Below are 18,174 nucleotides of genomic sequence, written 5' to 3' on the forward strand. Positions count from 1 at the left end.
AGACAAACAAATAGTGATGACGCCATGTACAGTTGTACGACCGTTTGCAAAGTGACGAACATGACGAACGGAGTGGCGTTGGCAAGGATAGAGCCATCCACGGTGTAAGTGTCCCTGGTTCAGATTAAATTAATTGCATGTCGATCAGTTGCGGAGTTGGGAGCTACGCAAGCAAAGATAAGCAGATGACATCGGATCAACGTCATGTGGGGATCGGAGCTTAACGATCTCGATCAGCCTTACGCACGCCTGTCAAGGGACAATTCTTGAAAGCCAATTGCCTAGCATGGAACTAGTTTTAGCCGCTGTCAAGCGTGTACGCTAGACATTATGGGAATCAAAGTCTTGAGCGTGCTTACAGAAAACCTGAGCTCGACGGGGCTGCTCTCCACAGCCCCAACCCCATCAAAATGGCGGTACTACGCTGGAGGCCTACACCTGGGGCCCGTCCATACATCTGATTGGTTCGCTATAAATGGCTGTGAAGGTCAAGTCCCCCTCAAGCCGCTTATGTCACATCCACCCCTCCAAACAAGACCTGCTGTGGCGCGTGCAGGTCACGAGACCGTACAAAACCGGGCATGGCTGATGTCGCCACGAATTCCACCGATTGTTTGATATTCGAGGAACTTGGCTATGACGCCCGTTGAAGCTCGCCAGCTGTCAGGATTTGGTCCACAAAGGTGAAACACGGTGTCATTTGGCAAGCTCGAGCGGGGGGGGGGAGCTGTAAGAATGGATGGGGGATTAAGCATGACTAAACCAAGCGCCAGGCATTGCCCATGTAAATGGATTTGAAGAAGGTGCTTCAACAGGATTGCATCCCTCCCAATCCCCCAATAGCTATCGCGAACTTTGTCGGTTGAAACAGCCAAAGGGTGCAAAGTTCCGGCAGCTCTCAAATGATGTCCTCAGGCATCCATGATGTCAGATGTCTGGTGATCGAACACCTCCAAGAGTAGATAAACATATTTGAGCCAGGCGCATTTGGAATTCCAGATTGCATGCAGATCAATCATATGGGCTTTTAGGAATAGCATTGCAAGATTCCGCGGACTCTCAAGCTCAGGCGAGGCCGTTATACCATCTCGTCGCTGCTTTCCTCGGGTGAAGTGCCGCGTCGGATGAGCACTTCCATCAGGAGAAGCGTCTCGAGCCGGGTAATATCCAACGCGATGATGACTCGGGAATTGATTTTGGAGGATTTTCGGACCAGAAGGAATCTATCGGTATTACAAGTATGGGGGCAAGCAGAACCCAGAGAATGGATTTAAACTTACCGGACAACCGTGGTTGCAGACAGGGGTCTAGAAGTTTTCGCATAAATGGTTACTTTCCCAGCACTTGTCTGCAAAAGCAACTACTAGATTATCTAGATGTGAGACTTGGACTTCTAATCTTTTACCCTCTTATGACGAAAGCTGAAGGCTTTCATCAGCGACTCTACTGAGTCAGCATTGTACTGTGGGGGATAGAAGTCATGGCGATATGGATTGAGGAAACTCTGACGAGGTCCGATACTCCCTTTATAGTCAAAATATTGAGCTCGGAATGCATAGCGCAAGCTGGAAAGGGAAGAAAGTCATACTATTTAGTTGTTCGTAATGGCTTACACCACGCAGCCAGAGCGAACAGTCCATCTCTGGAAATATCTGGCACCTATAATATAGCAAGATGGCTAGTATGCCTTCCCGCCCCGACTGGCCTAAGCGCAAACTTGGTTCCCCATCTGAGGCTGAAACGTAAGTCTCGACGAGACTCAAAGTGATCAGTCATACATTATGGCACGACTACAGGGCGACTTCCACAGAGCATGAAGTATACCAGCCATTGGGGCCTGGCTCAGCGTCCTTCTAGCGGGCTGCACACTCTACGTCAATGCTCGAGACTACTCTACGACGGGACATTGGCGCCAACGGATCCAATGGTCATATCTCATTATTTTCATCGCATCTCAATAAGACTAACCGCCAAGGCTTCGGCGAAGCCCGGGCATCCACGGATGCTTGTTGGCGAGCGAGATACATGGGCCGCGCGGCTGTAGTCCCCTTCGACTCCTCATAAGGAGAAGCGAAGTGTGCTGGATCTACAGAACGGAATTGACTCTTATGGCTCACGCAATGCGCGAGATAAGCTTGTCGACCACCTGGCCGGGGAAGGACCTCTTGCAGAGGTTCCCCGGGGTGGAAACTTGACGGGTTGCATCGGATACGGACCATCGATGTCTTCTTGCTGCTCCTCCACTTCATCCACCAGCATCCACGATTACCATCCCCGCCCACCCACGGCGTGAAACCGGTTCACCCGCGGCTCGGGCTGTTTTTTTTTTCTTTGTCTTTTTTGCAAAAGTTTCAACAGATGTTTCAGAAAGCATTGCAATCAAAGCAAGCAATGACCGATTCCCTGCGACCACGGTCCAGTCGTGAGACTGAAAGACCACGCCAAACGAAAACAGGAATTCCCAAGCCAGTCCAGATCCCGGGAGACCGATCTGAACGACCCTTGTTGAGCTTAGCGGCGGACAACGATGCCCTGGCGACGGACTCCGCTGCGGGCACGGCGGTACTCCTCGTCGCTCTCGTCCTCGTCCTCGGAGCAGCTGGCATCGGAAGACTCGGTGATGTAGCCGCAGCGGCTGCCACCACAGTCGAGCTTGACACGGTCGCCCTTGCGGGTGATGCCGTAGCGCTCACAGTGGCACTGGGAGGCGGGGTCGCTCATGGAAGACAGAGAGGAAGGAGAGGTCGAGCCCGAGGAGCGGGAAGACAGCGAAGAGCCGACGGAACTGGGGGGGCTGTTGGAGTAAGAGTATTCGTCGGACAGCCGGGAGCCGGCGAAGCGGCGGGTCAGGTCGTCGACGGTAGGGGCGCCGAACTCGGCCTCGCGAAGCTGGCGCGAAGCGTAGGGCTTGGAAGGCTTGGGGTGCTGGATCTTGGAGGGGAGAGAGCGCGGCCGGTAGCGACGTTGACGGAGCCACGGCGGGCCTTGGTAGCGCTACGGGAATCGCGGGTGGACTTGCCCCCGGGGACATCAAGGACGTTGAGCTTGCGGCCGGTGGTGGGCTCGACGGTGTACTCGACGGCAGGATCGTGCGAGACGTGGTAGCCGTCCATGATGTAGTAGTACCAGTAGCGGCCTCCCAGCTGCAGCATGGAGGTCTGGAAGCGGAACTTGCCAACCCATGCACCGGGCTTGTCTTCGGCAGACAGAGGCAGCTGGCGGGCGTAGTTGTCCCAAGAGCCGACCAGGTGGACGGTCTTGACGTTGGACGAGGTGCGCAGAGAGAACTTGAGCTGAACGGCGGCCATTATGAACAGAGGGTAAATAAATATGTAAAACAAAAAAAAAGATGTGTAGAAGTTGTCGCGGCGTTAAAGGGTAGAGTTGGAAATATGAATCAAGAACTACCGGAGTCTTGATCGTCTGTTGATATAGAACTCTGGGATCGGGAACCTGTCCACGACAACGAGAAAATAGAATCGAGCGAGATTAGATTAACGTGTTTTGTCGATGAAAACTGAGACAGCAAGGCACAACGTTGACCGGCAACGAAGGTTTGAGGCGCAAGACCTGGCTGTGTAGAATGAAGAGACGAGTTGGGACCGAAGCAAGGCGAAATTGGTGGGGAATCAAGACACAAAAGAGCACAGCTCGTGATGTGTATAATGGGGTTTTGTGGGGGGGGGTTGTCAAAATGGGATAATTAATTGTAATGGATAAGAAAAGGAAACCTAGCAACCAGTGCTTAGGAACAAACTCGAACAAGGCAGCTCAACCGACAAAAAACTCGCTGAAGAAAGAAAGAGAAAAAAGCGCCTGGGCGGTTCTGGGATTCTTTTAAGGGAAGCGAATCGATCAGCGCTGCCGAAGGTTGGAGCGAGCGTGGGCGGGTAGTGTTGGGGCGTGATTGGCCGCTGGGGGGAGGTCGCCGTGATGGACTGTCAACCTCGTCTGCTCCCAATCACCCCCGGCCATTTGACGCTCATCGTGGCCCGGTGGGGTCTGCTGCAAGCCACTAGAGCCCACTAGCCTGACTCCTCCATCGAATCAGCCTTATTGTTCTGGTGATGGCCAAAAATAATCCCGGTCACATTCCCTGAGACTTGCATCCCAGCCCGTTAAGGAGTCCCCGGGTCTTCCCATTCGGAATATTTCGATGATTTAAAGCAACCAAGGTAGACTAGCATGCACGTCAGATCCCTTGACAAAATCTGACAAGGTCACGATGCCACCCTTTCGAGCCTCTGAGGAAACACTGCAAGGATTAGGGGAACGGTCTCGGGCCGGAGTCTATTCCATGAGAGACGGAAGAAGGGGGGGGGAATGCTCGTGTGCGATGCATTGGCATTCTCCCAACGACCGTGACTGCCACATTATCAGCATGCAAGAGGATGGGATTTTGACAAGCTGTCCCGGACCGGTTCCCACTGGGCAGGGAAGTCTCGCGTGGCAAACGCGCTTATCTATTGCGACCGCAGGTCTACTAAGTCATTGCGTACAGTTCGTAGTGGACTGAGAGCTCGGAGACTTTTTCAACAAGAACAGCCATCCACAAATGGCGTTGGTGCTTGATCCTGCTGATCCAGATCTTGTTAGCGTGGAGTTTCTGAGAGGGACCCCGCAAATGTTCCCGCCCAACAACTCCCGCAGTCAAGAGCCTGTACACCTGCAAATTCCAAGTCCCACACCATCTACCCTTACAAAAAGACTCGCCTGAGCGTCCTTATCTCTCACATCTCTCACATCTCTCGCCTTGTCTCGCCACAAGGCTACACTGTCAGCCCCACAACAAGCGATAGGTGTGATCAAAAGCACTGATTGGACCTCCGCGTCTGCACGCCGAGTGCAAAACAGGAAAGCGAGCAATGTCAGAGAAGTAGCGCCCCCCCGTCACTTGTAGGGCGTTGATGGATTATTTTCCGACGTGGACGAATCAGACCAGAGCCGATTACTGCGTGAACTGTGCCAGTGCGGCTCCCTCCACGCCCACCCCAGACGGGCGAGCCATAAATCTCGATCTCGAGGCCCTAGATCTGTATCTACCCCGGTTCGTTTGCTAATACGCTAGACTAGGCTAGCGAACCCATCGTATCAAAGCCACGAACTCTGTAGGCTGTAGCAAGGGGGGGCAGACCACGGTGGGTGTGACCTGGGTCTGTCTATGGTTTAAGTATCCGCTCCCCGAGTCATGTAGTCTGGAAAGTAGATTAAGCACCTAGTCCGTCGCTAAATCCCCTCCGGAGGCAGTCCGCAGCGTCGACTTTTGCCCCATGGCTGAGCAGTACATCGAAGTGGTGCGTTTTGTTCGACGAGCAGGATATCGCCAAAACTCATACAGTCTAGGATCCTGATCCCCCGGAGCCATGCCAGTCACATGAGCCAAACTCGTATGCACGAAACGTTTTGGACCCCATAGGATGCGGCAGTGTGTGTCTGACCCTGAAGTAGAGAGACGACCTCTCTTGCGGCATCGATCTATCATGGAGTGACTGAAAATGGCAGACGGTATGCCCTTCCAATGCGCCAAATGGTCAAATGGTCAAAGTTTATCTGTAACGGCGCAGGTACCAGACAACTCGAGAAGGCGATTACTGGTAGGCACGTCTGTAGGTTGATCTTCCGTAGCAAGTGACTGATACCCGCTTCAGGGGGCCATGCGATGCCCAGCAATTCGAAAGTCAAGAAGTCGGGTACTTAGCAAGAAACAAAATGTTGCATAGCCTCTGCTAACTTGACCAGCCACACAATCTGTCAACTATTGGACACCAACACCGACAACCAATTCTTTCAGGCTCCTGTTGAAGACCCGAAGGTATAGTCCAGCCGCAGCAGTAGCGGCGAAAATAACCGCTGATCGCAATTCACGACAGCACATCCTAGACATGGGAACTGGGAAAGGGAGTTGGGCCGTGTAAGCTTCTTCTTCCTCCGCACTGTCAACAAGTTCCATCTAAAAATGTTCCAAGCGACGTGGCAGACAGATACCCGACGGTAAGACGCTCCGGTCTATTCCAAAAACGTTTACCGACAAAAAGAGCAGCAATTATCCGCGGCGTTGATCTATACCCCCCGCCCACCGAATGGGTGCCCCCGAACTGCTATATGGAAGTCGAAGACCTGTTGTTGAGCTGGACGTGGCGATCCCCGTTTGATCTGATCCACCTCCGGTTTATGACGGGCTCATGGACGCCAGAAGACTGGAATACCATTTACAAGCGCTGCTACGAGTGAGGAGATTCATCTGTCTCGGCCACGGGGACATAGTCTAATGCCTATCACTCTCCACAGCAACCTCGCACCAGAGGGCTGGATCGAGCAGCTTGAGATCGACCCACAGATCCGATGCGACGACGACAGCCTCCCGCCGAACGCGAGCATCCGCTACCTAGTCGCCGCAACGACAGAGGCGGGTAGCAACTGGAATCACCACCTTGACACAAGCGAGACAATGCGGGCGTCGATCGAAAATGCTGGCTTCATTGATATCAGAGAAAAGTCCTATCGATGGGCCATTGGGCCATGGCTCAACGACGCTCGTTCCAAGGAAGCCGGACGGCTTCACTACTACCAGTGGCTGTCTGGGATGGAGGGGTGGGTGTTGAGGTTCCTGACCCAGTGGGCCAGACCGGAGCCGTGGACACAGGAGGAAGTGCAGGCCTTGTTGGACAAAGTGCGGGAGGAACTGGGAAACCCTGAGTACCACATGTATCAGAACGTGTAAGTAGCGCATGTGTATGGGATGTGTGTTTGCTGACATTCGAAGACGACGGGTCTGGGCCCGCAAACCAACAGAAGCAGAGTTCAATCTCAGAGAAACGGAGATTATTACGCTGGATGATTTGGAAGCCAACGTGTCGCCTTCGCGGCATTGGTGGTGGAGATAGCGGCCTGGATTTCCGGTTGCCTTGACCTTGATGCGCGAATCATCAATGTTTGAGTCATTTCTAGGGCTCGGGTGTCGGGATGAATTGTACAACTCGGAGGCCTACTAGGCTGCAGAATATCCATTGATATTCACCCTGTCTTGTAGCAGGCAGTCAGTGTAGCTGTCAAATATTTCGAGCACTCAAGTATCTTTCCAAGTTAGAGTTCAGGGACAGATCTATATACCAAGACTCGCTTCCAAGTCGCTCAACCTAAGAGGGTGTAGTAGAGGGAACATCATGGCTTCACCGATCGCGGCCCTTTTCATAAGACCAGGAACCACACCTGAATATTGATCCTTGTAGATAACAACATTTGCGCTCGATACGACAGTTTCCCAGCAACCCGTATGTACGCTTCGCCCTGCATATTACCGCAGGCTCGACCGAAACAGATGCTCCATGGACAACTTGCCAGCGGAACAATGCCATACTACGTGGTAAGGGCTCAACTCCATCTCTGTATTTATTGAAATGAGCACACGTGACTCCCGTTGTCATTCACCCCTGCAAAACCCCCGGTGCGTCAACTCCAACCCTGATAAGAACAAATAATCTACCTCTGCCGTAACAATCCAATACCAAAATTACGCCAAGACCTACTGCCTCTACAAACCCTGAAGCCCACCACATCAAAGCCTCTCTCCAACGCTGATGATGGACATATCCCAAATCTCAGAGCAACTGACCGAAACACCCAACCAATTCCCTGGCTGCTGTCTTCGTTCTCTCGCCCCCTTCCTCAATGCTCTAATCACTCTCCTCCCCAAACTCCCCCACTACACCCTCTCCATCGGCAGCGGAAGCGGTCTCCTCGAAGGCCTCATCACGTATCGCGATGCAGACACAGTAGTCGAGGGCGTGGAGGTAAACTCCTCCGTAAACCGCTTCGTCCCGGAAGAAGCAATGCATGTGGTTGGCGGGGCCTGGGGTCTTTGTCCTCGCGCCAAGGACGCCGCGGCGTGGATGTTTGTCTACCCGCGTGATCCGCGGCTGGTAGCCAAGTATCTGGACCAATATGGCGATGGGGCGGTGGAAGTCGTTCTGTGGCTGAGGGCCGGCATACGATTGGGCGGACTACGAGGTGTGTTTTGTTGGGTCGGCGTCTCTGAAATTAGGGTTCTCGAGGGGATCGGGCTGGCGCCGTATGAGGCTGCTCTGTTGGCGAGGAGACCGTGATTGGTCGGACTGGCATAGAGTATGCAAGTAGATGTATGTTCCTGCCGTCTCTGATGTGGATCAAGTATACAAAGCATGCGCAACAAAAATATTAACGAGTGTATTTGTATATATGTATATGTATAAAAAAAAAAACAGTCACATACCCCATCGCTACATAATGCATAGATATCGAAAACAAAAAAACATAAGAGACAGACATACCCACCATACCCGCTGGCAGGAACCCCAAGCCCTCCATATAAAAAGTCATACAAAACTTCCAGAGCCAACATCCCTCGTATACCATACATTTTTCGCCATACTCACATCAAGATCTCACCACGTCAATCATACATATCTCAGGTCCTCCCAACCAACCCCATCACTCGTACAAGCAGTCACGAAACCAGCGAAACTGCCCTCTCCCACTTCGCCCAGCGAGACAGGGGAAAGAACGAGAAAATCCATCAAACCAGCGGCCGGGCTCGCCGAACCGATCCAGACAGATGGAGTTGGAAGTGAAGCCCGAATCTTCCATAAGAAAAATGGCAACATTCAATCGTGGGGACCATCGCCAAAGCAGCCATTGCGAAACCCCCTCTTCAGTCCCCCACTCTCAACTAACCACAACCCCCTCGTAACCAGTACGAGACATAAGGGATTTGGGAGAGGGAACAGAGGAAGGGGAAAGACCCATCAAGCCCCACAACCCTCCAGTTCAATCCAGATCCGTCCAGAGAAACCAGTCTCACAAGTTCAAGATTTCTCGAGCTCTAGCCACCGGGGCTAGAGCGAAGAGGGAAACATCAACGGTACGAACCCTTTGAACTGGAGTACCCCGAATCCGGCCAGCGGCCAGCGGTAGGAGAAGCGGGGGGATGCATTAGCGGAGTGACGTGGGCAGGCGTAGCCGACTAGCACGGTCTTTTCCTGGACGGTGTGGCCACGTTGGCCGTAGGCCTGGCAGGGGTCGACGGAGTGTTGGAAGTAGACGCACTTGCAGACAGAGTAGCGTTCGACGACTTTGTAGCACATTGTGGGCGATGGTGCGTGGGAGCGGGTAAGATTGGTAGAAAAAATTATATTCCAGTTTTCGAGCAGGGGAGAATGGACCAGGGGAAAAAAAAAAAGTAAAAAAAGTAAAGATAGATCGGAATACAATCGCGACTGGTTACGCAGAGAGTTCGAGAAAGGACTCGGCGACGCGGAGAGCAAGAGGTTGGCAACGAACGGTGGCGCTCGTAAGAAAGTCCCGGGAGTATCAGAAAGACAGTGGAGGGACTTGACGCTTGACACAGAGGGGGGGGGCAAAAGGTACGAAAGAGAAAAGAGACCAGCCCCGGTAATTATGAAGCTATTGAGCAACGAACGGCAAACGGGCGAAGGAAAGATCACAGAGCGCTATATGCCAGACGAACTACGGGGCCGCACCGGGAGTTATATATGGAATTGGAAGTATTGCAGGCCCCGGAAACTGAACCTGACACCCAAAGTGGACACGTTCTGCTCCACCGGGTTGAGGTGATCCAAGCTGCAAGGCATCCCAACGGCCAGCCCTATGGGTATAGGGGCCCCAGGCTCCCATGGTCGGAAAAGACCGATGGGGCTCAGGCGCCAATCGACGAATACAGCTGAAGACGAGCTTAGTTCTCGCGTGAGTCCCCTTGGACGGCTCCACTTTTTGACATGGGGCATTCTATTATCGTCATTTTTTTCCTGTATATTTTCGGAGGTTCGTGATTAGATCACCCGTCTTGGCCATTGACTCATGCAGGATGAAGCTTACTGGGTCAAAATCTGGGCCTTAATGCTGTTACTACGCAATAAGGACGCCGATAATGAGGAGCCGCACGCTGCTCAGCCACCCGATCTGCCAAGGTCACTAACGGGATTCGGTCGTCAGTCGAATCGACCCGACACGCTACTAGGAGCAAAAAGAAAGTATGGCTCCAGCGGAGTCGGTCTTCGTCAAAAATAGATGTATAATGCTACTATTTTCCAAGCCCACCGTAGAACAGCTCATATTGCCGGAGGACAGTAGTGTTTTGCCGATGTCGATGCTGCTTATACAACCAAGTCTTTCCACCGGCGCCCAATCAGCCCCGAAATACCGAATGACAAAAGAAAAGACAGCAGACTAGAAGCTAGACGAATGCAAAAGAACCGGGCATAATCCCCCCAAAGTCGTAACTCTAAGGCAGGCAAGAGCAATGACGACGTTCCCTAAGTTCGTCTACGGAAGACTCGGGGACACTAGAACCACCCGCACGATTCCCATAGGAGCGGAACACCAGGGGAGGTAATCAAGGCAAAAAAAATCCCATGATTAACAGCACATGTGGCTGGGGTGCATGGCAGTGGGTCTACGAGCTCTGAGACGGTGAGAGCAGCATTAAGGGCATCACGCGGGGGAGTCCAAATAGGTGCAGGAGTCGGTGAAAAAGGTCAAAAGCACGAGTGTGGCTCTTCCTCGCGAGGCTGAGCCCGGTCCCCACTGGCGTTTCTGCCTGGGGCGTCTCTCTCCCGCTTTTTATACTAAACCTGGAATAGCTCAGCGGGGGCCCTCGTGGAAGGTCTGTTAGCGCGAAATGTTTCCTGCTTTTGGAGATCGCTGTCGGGCGTCGACTCCGCCTCGTGGATACCTTCATCTTGGTCGGACACGCTGAGCGGGCGTTGAACTCACCGTCTTCTCGGCTTGCTTTGCACATATCGAGGACGACAGATACACGGTAGACCTGCGGTGTCGGGCAGGGAGAACCTTCCAGCACTCGTGATCTGCACATCTGCACAGTGGCTCGAGTGGAGTTTGGCGCGTCTAGGCTTCCCTCGTTCAGCTGCTGACGTTCACTGGCTGCCCCGGTTGCTGGCGAACCGTGGATCGTGGCCTTGAGGATAGGGCTGAGACAGGAGGCTGGTCTGTTTTGGGATTGGTGTCGATGTGAAACGCGCTCTCAGCTGTAGTCGACAAGCTCCATATTCTACTTGCAGGGGTGATTGGCGTCGAAACCCTGCCCTCGTGGGTCTGGAGGGGACGGCTTTAGGACAAATGGAGTTTCCGACCTCTCATGTCTCATACCCACTAAGGTAGAACCCACGGATAAAGACCAGAGTACAAACTACGTATGACCATGAACTAGTTAGGCCAGGGCAATTATGGCTCCGTGCCCAGAATCCCCCCCACCCCAATTATCCAGGCTGAAGGCAAGCCCAAGTGGAGACGCTGGCACGAGCAGGGAATAAGAAATTGCGATATGCTTGTTGCATGCACGGACAGGCTATCATAATGCCCAGAAGCGTTAAGTCTGGACAGAAACTAATCATACACGGTGGCTCCCTCCCACCGACCCCATCTTTCAGCTCATTTTCAAACCGACCCCAAAGCACTGTAGCTCAAGCCCTTTGCTAGGCCCAGGCGCAGAAGCCGAAGGACGTCGGCTCCCTTGATCGACTCAGGCAGTCCGACCCGCCAGTCCCATCCACGGGCTCGGCCCGCATCCTTCTCCGGGTGAGGAACAAGAACCCCCTGAGCTACCCACCGAAGCAGAACCAGACCCATTGCGAGCTGACTCCAACATGTCACTGCCAATGAGGGAGAAGGTGGATCCCGCCAGGCCGGAGACAGACTTCTTCAGCATCTCGCGAGGAGAAGGCGGTGCAAATCCATCAGGGGCATTGCGTTGTGCCAGGAGGGTGGAGCGGAAGCATTCTTCACACTGAGCGAAGACCCGAGGGGTCACCGTCTCGAGATCCTCGATGGCCGAGAGAATGGTGAATTGCTCCGAGACGGATAAGACGGGAGTAGGTTCTGTTGCAGGTGAGTATTCAGTCTGAGAGTTGCGGGGCATGCCAAAAAAAAAAAACAGTGACTCACGGTTCACAAAGACAAGCGCTTCTCCAAGAAGGGCAAGCAGACCGTCGACTTGAACAGCGGAATCGCGCGACGGGTCATACAAGCCTCCATAGATATTGTCTGCAGCACTACTGATGACAGCAGCGAGGGCCTTACCAGCCATGCGACGGCGGGCAAGAGGCTTGAAGCGCGGCAACTCCCCCTCCTTGAGGTTCAAGGCCTCGTCACGAGTCTCGTAGAACCGACGCAGGGTGGCATATCCACTCAGGTAGAACTGCAGGATGCGAGCAGCCTCCTCATCAACGGAAGCAATAGCCGAAAGGCAGGTCTTAGGCTCTTTGAGCAAAGACCGGAGTTCGGGATCCAGATCCTCTGCGGCGGGGTAGGCGCGCGAGTGCACCAGACTGTAGGATATCAACAGATCAATCACCGACTTGACCTTGCGCCGGTTGCGCGAACGAGCATAGCAGATGAGCGCCATGCCGAACTTCTCAGAATCGCTGGTAATTGAATCACCAAAACGCTACAGAGTGCTTAAGTTAACTTTTTGTCGACTATGATTAGGACCCCAGGAACAGGCCGAATCGGCGAACATACCTCAGAGATACGGCGACCCTCCTCCTCCAGTCCCAAGTCCGAGCAAAGCATGACCAGTCGATCCAGCTGAGTGACATCGTCTAGCGGTAGCGCGTCGATGATCTCGGCGACAGCCTTTTTCATCATGGGCCCGTCGTCCACCCGGCTCAAGACTTCCAAAGCCAATTCCCAGCCGTCGCGAGACCCAGTCTCATTCTCGATTCTCCCCCGCACATTAAGCCCGGCTGCATAATTGCAAAGAACTTGGTCTTTGCTGAGCTCTTGCGAAGGCCGCGTATCTTGTCCGTAAGAGAGAACGATCAGATCATTCTGGTTCAAACCAGCCATCTTCGAACTGCTGGACACGCCGAACCACCCTCCGAGGGTGGAGATCTCCGCAACAGCCGCCGCAACACACAAAGACCAGGATTGCAACAGCTCTAGGACACCTTGAGTGTTGCCCTCGAAGACTGAAGCGAGTCCAACTTCTAAGGTGTTCAAAGTGTTCACCTGGAATCCTTTCTCCGCGCCGTCGTTCGAGGTAACATTGCCGAAGGCCAGATCCAGACGTCGGAGATAGGCATCGCGCATGTTGCGATCCACGGCACGGAGGTTCTTAGATCCGCGAGACCGTCGGAAATCATTGCTGCCTGTGCTTGTGCGGAAGTCTGGGCCAGAAATGGTGTCGTCGTCCTCGCCGTCCCACCAAGCGGTCAACCCGATAGTCGCCTCTACCCAATCCTGAGAATAAGCCTTGATTGTAGATGTATCCCCGAGAATGATACGGTAAAGGGCCCGTAGATTTTGGTAAATGGACCAAGGAACACGGCTCTCTGCCATACGCGCCGATTGAGTAAAGCTTGTGGGCTTCGGACCGAGGTTCGGGAATCCAAAGTTCACGGCCTGGAAGCCCTGATTTTGAACGGGCTCAAGTTGTTCGTCCTTTTCTCCACCTTCGGCGTACTCTTCGAGGGCAGTGACTGCCTTGAGCACTTTTTTGCGGTACTCAGTCCAGTCGGGACCAGTGATATCCCAGTCATCGTCTTGGAAGCCAGGACATGAGTCTAGAATGTGCAAAGCTTTGTTGACGCAGTGTTGGATATTCTGAAGCTGCTTGCCACGGTAGCCGGGCTGGGGAAGTCCATCTTCGAGAGCAGATCGAGCGTAATTGAAATCCGCAGATCGAAGGACCTCAGCAGCCTCCACGAATCGGCCGCGCAGAACAGTCGCATTGATAATGTCCCAGAAATTGGACGACGCAGTGGGATTTGGCTCCACGTACCGCAACGCCTGAAGATCATTTGATTGCGACGAATGGCTGGAGTTCAGCCAATCAAGGAGAATCTGAGGCACGGGGGTCGCCACACTAGCCCGTTGCATAGCTTTGATCATACTGTCAGGCCCGCCATGAGCAGCAGGATTCGATGCCGAAGCGATTGGAGCGGAGGCACGAGAAGGGTGATGGATTTGCAGTAACAAGGAAGCCAAGTAGCTCGCTTTGACGAGGTTTGGTGCGTCCTCGCCGGGGCCAATGCTTGAGCCCTTGCCGTATGGACGAGTGATCCCACTGCGATCTGCACAAATGTCCCAAGTAGCAGCCACCTTATTCGCGGTGTACGACAATAAGAGATCCATGTCTATGTGTCTAGTGTTTGTCTCCCGGAGATCATCCCACATGCGACCAAGCGAGTCCTCTGTGTTGATGATCATATCGGCTGGCTCAGTCACAGGGGCTGGGCGACATCGGGACGCGAGGTTGCGGAGGATCGAAGGCATGGCGGATGTCTTCTTAGGTGATAGTTTAGTCTTGCGGAGGGGCGATCGGTGAGTCCAGTTTTCGTCCAATCGTGGGCGCTTGGCATCGGTGGGATTGGAGTAGATGGGCTTCGGGTGGTCGAAGGATGTGGTGGTGGTGGGTTGCGTCGCAAACGGCTTCCCGAATTGGGAGTCCAGAAAGCTGAGCCGATTAGGCTCACGAGTGCCCAGGTCCATGTCGCCCTCCGCGTCTTCATCTGCGTCCTCCTCCATTTCGTCCTCCTCGAGCTCCTCCTCTTCCTCGCCTGCGTCATCATTGGTGAAATGGCTCGCTTGGGATGACATGAAGGCATTCGACTTGGAGCCGAATTTGGTGCTCTGACCCAATGCGGAGCCATTGGAGAAAGTGCTGAAGCGCGGCTGTGATGATTGGAAGGGGCGAGAAGATTGCGCGGGGCCTTTTTAGGCATGGCAAAGTCGGTAGAGCCAAATGATGATCCAAAGATGCTGTCATTAGTGTTGAAGCCTCCTGACTTCGTAAAGAGAGAGTTCGAGTGCTCATTTTGAGATTTGCCGAGCTGGGAAGTGTTGTAGATGGTTGATGGGGGGTGTCCTTGAGGCGTGAATGAATTCGTGCTCGACGGCGGCGGACCGGCTGGGGTGGTGGAGATGTTGCTCCAGAAGCTCTGTGTCTTAGTCTTGTCCGGAGTCGCGGGAGGACTCGACTCGTGGGGGGACCTGGAACGTCATTGTGAGGGGAGGTGCAAACAATGAAGACGGATTAAGAGCGAATGAAACGGGATTGGGCCGCAACAGCTGCAGCGCAAGCACAGCGACACAGAGAGGTCAATGCAGAAGGAACAGGCTGATCAGAGATTCAACTGCGCCAGGGAGTTAATGAGTTGTCAAGGGTCAGATGCGACCCATAATGTGTTTAGATGTGGTGGCTCCGGGTCACTCCAACGCGCGCTCGTCGCCGCGAAATTCTAGATCACGTGAGGAGTCTGGATTATGTCACGGTGGATCGACGTCAACACGGCTAGAGCATGGAGAGTTGATAGCCCAATATCTAGCAGAGCATGAGCTCGAATTGACTCTGCTCAGAGATCAGATTGATTTCCTCTGGGCTTGAGGCTGTTCGTAAATACCAGGATCGAAGATACTCAAGCCTTTGATGGGCTAGAGTAAATATTCATCCGCGCCTTCGATATATACATCTACAGGCATAAGCTGTAGCACCGCGTGACTGAATATCTGGGCTCCAAGCTTTCGAAGCCTGGAACAGAGCGGAGACTGAAGCGGCTCTTGCCAGCTCTTGAAAACTATTTGCATGTCCGGACAGGCACTCTGCTGAGGTCTGATTTACATACCGTGCATGAACAAAGACCAATTGTGGAGAAGTACACCACCGCCTTGGACCATAAAACTCCCCTGGCTATTGATTTTCTTTCCTGATTTCTTCTTTCCTCTCCATACCTACCATGCCTGGGTGGCCGTGATCATGAAGACGGTCTACCATAGACGAGCCTCTGCATTGCACCTCGTGGTGGGCTTTTCTGTCCAGCTGCCTTCTGGGTTTCTGTCAGGAGTATTCTTTGGCACCCTCCACTTCGTGGGCCCTTTTTCATCATGCATTAGGTCAGTGACTTGAGTATGAAGAAGAGATTATTCCACAGCTTATTTGGAGTCTTTTATACGTGTTACAATGGATGGAGTCTTCAGAACAACGATACTAGTAGTTAACCTCCCAAGGCTTGCTGCCACTGTAGATGAGGAAAGGCACATCTGAATAGCGGTGATTCCTTAGACGCATTCTGTTTAGCCTCGGGAATGGATATAGGTGCTAGATATTCTTTCTGGTCTAAAGCATCATGAGAGTCTACTGGGCCAACTTAAGAAGCTCTACACAGCCCGAACACGAGAAGAAAAGCCGGCCCAGGCAGTGCTGCGCCAAGTCTCGACTAGGGAGCCAAGTGCACTGGACCCAATCAGATTCTGGACCCGGGGACCCTGCAACGCACGAATCGCCAGTCGCGCTCGGGGCGGGGCGAGTAGGTTACGCTTTGCAACTCAGGGGAAAGGTCTTGGCATTCCCGATCACTCTATTTTAGGCCACGGACTTCTTTGCAGATGACGTTGATCATCAAAGGCGACGCCATATAAGCACTTCTTTCCACAAGCTTAATCCCACCGCTCGCGATCACAGCACCTTAATCTAAGAGCAGACCTGAGAGATTACATGGCCTCAAAAGCTGGGGACATCTTTATGAACCTCACCTAGGAGTCCTAAGACCATGTCGGGTCCAACCGTTGCTGTTTACGAAATCGCAGATACTGTCTGGCGCCATGACTACGCCGTCTCCACCAACGGGCGCCACGTCTACTACGTCGAAAACTCCAAATCAGGGGTCGGAAAGTTTGGCCTGACGTTCCACCAAGGCCAAGACAAAAGTGCGCCCGTGGCAGGAGCCATCAAATTCCACCACTTCTCCTCAGACATGGAGGTAGGCGTCGGCGACCCCGAAAATGCCCACGCCGTGCGCTGGGAGCGCATGACGCGCGAATCACACATGAGCCTCAAGCATACCTTCCGGGTTAGTATAGGTGGGAAACAGACTTCCTTTACATGGAAGCGCACGCACAGTCTGGGGGAGGGGAGGCTTGGGAACCTGAAGCTAGTGGATGACTCGACAGAGGCCGTGATCGCCGTGTTCAGCTCGAGGAAATCGTTCTTGAAGAAGACGGGCAAACTTGAGGTGTATGTGGATTACGGCCCACAGTTCGAGCTTGTTGTGTTGCAGACATGTCTTGGATTGCGGGAGCGGACTCGCCGTACGAACACTAGTGCTGCGGCTACAGGAGGAGGCGGGGCTTGAGGAGAATTAGGAAGAAACGTGGGCGATGTCTGAGACTGAACTATGGCTTATATGGCCAGAGGGCCGGATTGCTCGGAAGGATCCGTAGCAGGTAATTAGCTCTGTATTATACGGGGCGGTATAAGATCATACAGGCTGTGCAAGGCTTGGTATGTACTGTACGGAGGCGTTTCCCCTCGTTTTTTTTTTCTCGTATTTCTAACCTTTTTTTTTATTTCTTATTTTTTCAATTTTTTAAGTTGTCGGCTGTGCGCTTGGCGTTCGCGTGATACCACGAGTCAATGAGTTCATCCCGCATTGGCCCAAAGCTAACCTTCCTAATACAGCCAAGTCCAAGTATTCTACCGTTTTCAGTCTTTGTCCTTACGTAGATCCTGACGTTGGTTACCTTGACTTGCGAGTCAATTATATGGGCAAGTTCATACTAGGCCGGACACTTTAGAAGTCCAAATAGTCAAACAGGGACCGAGGATACCTTCTTAATGCCACACTAACCGTCCGACCATGGAATCAGCAGGAATAGTACTGTCTTCATTTCGGATTATACCGACTTCGCGCTCAGGCTGAAGTTGTGTGCTTCCACCATTGAATCAGCGAAACGAGAGCACATGGTATGGCAAGTTGGGCAATCCATTCTCGTGGATTCATTCGCTCACCGTCCTTCCTACTAGTGTAAATCGAAGCACTCTCAGAGCACTCCCCGAGAAGTTTGGCTATAGTATGCTTTTGTTATGTTTCTATAGATACAACTTCTGCGCGGCAGGGCTCGTAGACAGCACTTCAGAAAGGATAGTTGACGAGGACTGGAAAGGGAAAACATGAATTTTATTAATACTGATACGCGGTTTCACATCAGGGTCGTCTTCATGAAAACTCCCTTTCCGACACATCTCTCCATGGACTCTTTACCATGGAAATTGTCTTGTGGTTAGGAATACCGAGGATCTTCCCTGGTGCTTTGCTCTTTGAACTGCCGAGTCATTCATGAATCGCTAGTGATGGTATCATTGCTAACAAAACAGATCATTGATCT

The 18,174-nt window shown here is 52.9% G+C and overlaps 6 protein-coding genes across 6 annotated transcripts; 3 read left to right on the top strand and 3 right to left on the bottom strand.

Moving 5' to 3' along the window:
- Nucleotides 1-2,511: 2,511 nt before the first annotated feature.
- esdC (GTP-binding protein EsdC) lies at nt 2,512-3,308 on the bottom strand (the record flags this gene model as incomplete). Its single annotated transcript, XM_058475576.1, has 2 exons — nt 2,512-2,931; nt 2,964-3,308. 2 exons carry the CDS (start codon nt 3,306-3,308, stop codon nt 2,512-2,514), a joined length of 765 nt encoding a protein of 254 aa, XP_058328466.1.
- A 1,962-nt stretch (nt 3,309-5,270) lies between these two features.
- N7468_006281 (uncharacterized protein) lies at nt 5,271-6,884 on the top strand (the record flags this gene model as incomplete). Its single annotated transcript, XM_058475577.1, has 10 exons — nt 5,271-5,294; nt 5,344-5,387; nt 5,449-5,505; nt 5,565-5,594; nt 5,649-5,690; nt 5,740-5,812; nt 5,871-5,911; nt 5,967-6,227; nt 6,289-6,717; nt 6,764-6,884. The coding sequence occupies 10 exons, from the start codon at nt 5,271-5,273 to the stop codon at nt 6,882-6,884; spliced, it is 1,122 nt and encodes a 373-aa protein (XP_058328467.1).
- Nucleotides 6,885-7,580: 696 nt separating this feature from the next.
- Nucleotides 7,581-8,102, top strand: N7468_006282 (uncharacterized protein; the record flags this gene model as incomplete). The annotated part of the gene is made up of 1 exon (XM_058475578.1): nt 7,581-8,102. The coding sequence occupies one exon, from the start codon at nt 7,581-7,583 to the stop codon at nt 8,100-8,102; it is 522 nt and encodes a 173-aa protein (XP_058328468.1).
- A 768-nt stretch (nt 8,103-8,870) lies between these two features.
- Nucleotides 8,871-9,119, bottom strand: N7468_006283 (uncharacterized protein; the record flags this gene model as incomplete). Its single annotated transcript, XM_058475579.1, has 1 exon — nt 8,871-9,119. One exon carries the CDS (start codon nt 9,117-9,119, stop codon nt 8,871-8,873), a length of 249 nt encoding a protein of 82 aa, XP_058328469.1.
- A 2,329-nt stretch (nt 9,120-11,448) lies between these two features.
- Nucleotides 11,449-14,610, bottom strand: N7468_006284 (putative nuclear pore complex subunit Nup85; the record flags this gene model as incomplete). Its single annotated transcript, XM_058475580.1, has 4 exons — nt 11,449-11,612; nt 11,665-11,889; nt 11,956-12,457; nt 12,532-14,610. 4 exons carry the CDS (start codon nt 14,608-14,610, stop codon nt 11,449-11,451), a joined length of 2,970 nt encoding a protein of 989 aa, XP_058328470.1.
- A 1,949-nt stretch (nt 14,611-16,559) lies between these two features.
- On the top strand, nt 16,560-17,141 carry N7468_006285 (uncharacterized protein; the record flags this gene model as incomplete). Its single annotated transcript, XM_058475581.1, has 1 exon — nt 16,560-17,141. One exon carries the CDS (start codon nt 16,560-16,562, stop codon nt 17,139-17,141), a length of 582 nt encoding a protein of 193 aa, XP_058328471.1.
- Nucleotides 17,142-18,174: the final 1,033 nt, after the last annotated feature.

Source organism: Penicillium chermesinum (assembly GCF_028974085.1).
Source record: "Penicillium chermesinum strain IBT 19713 chromosome Unknown utg000005l:1.0-4115287.0:1.0-4118363.0, whole genome shotgun sequence".
Classification (NCBI taxonomy): Eukaryota; Fungi; Ascomycota; class Eurotiomycetes; order Eurotiales; family Aspergillaceae; genus Penicillium; species Penicillium chermesinum.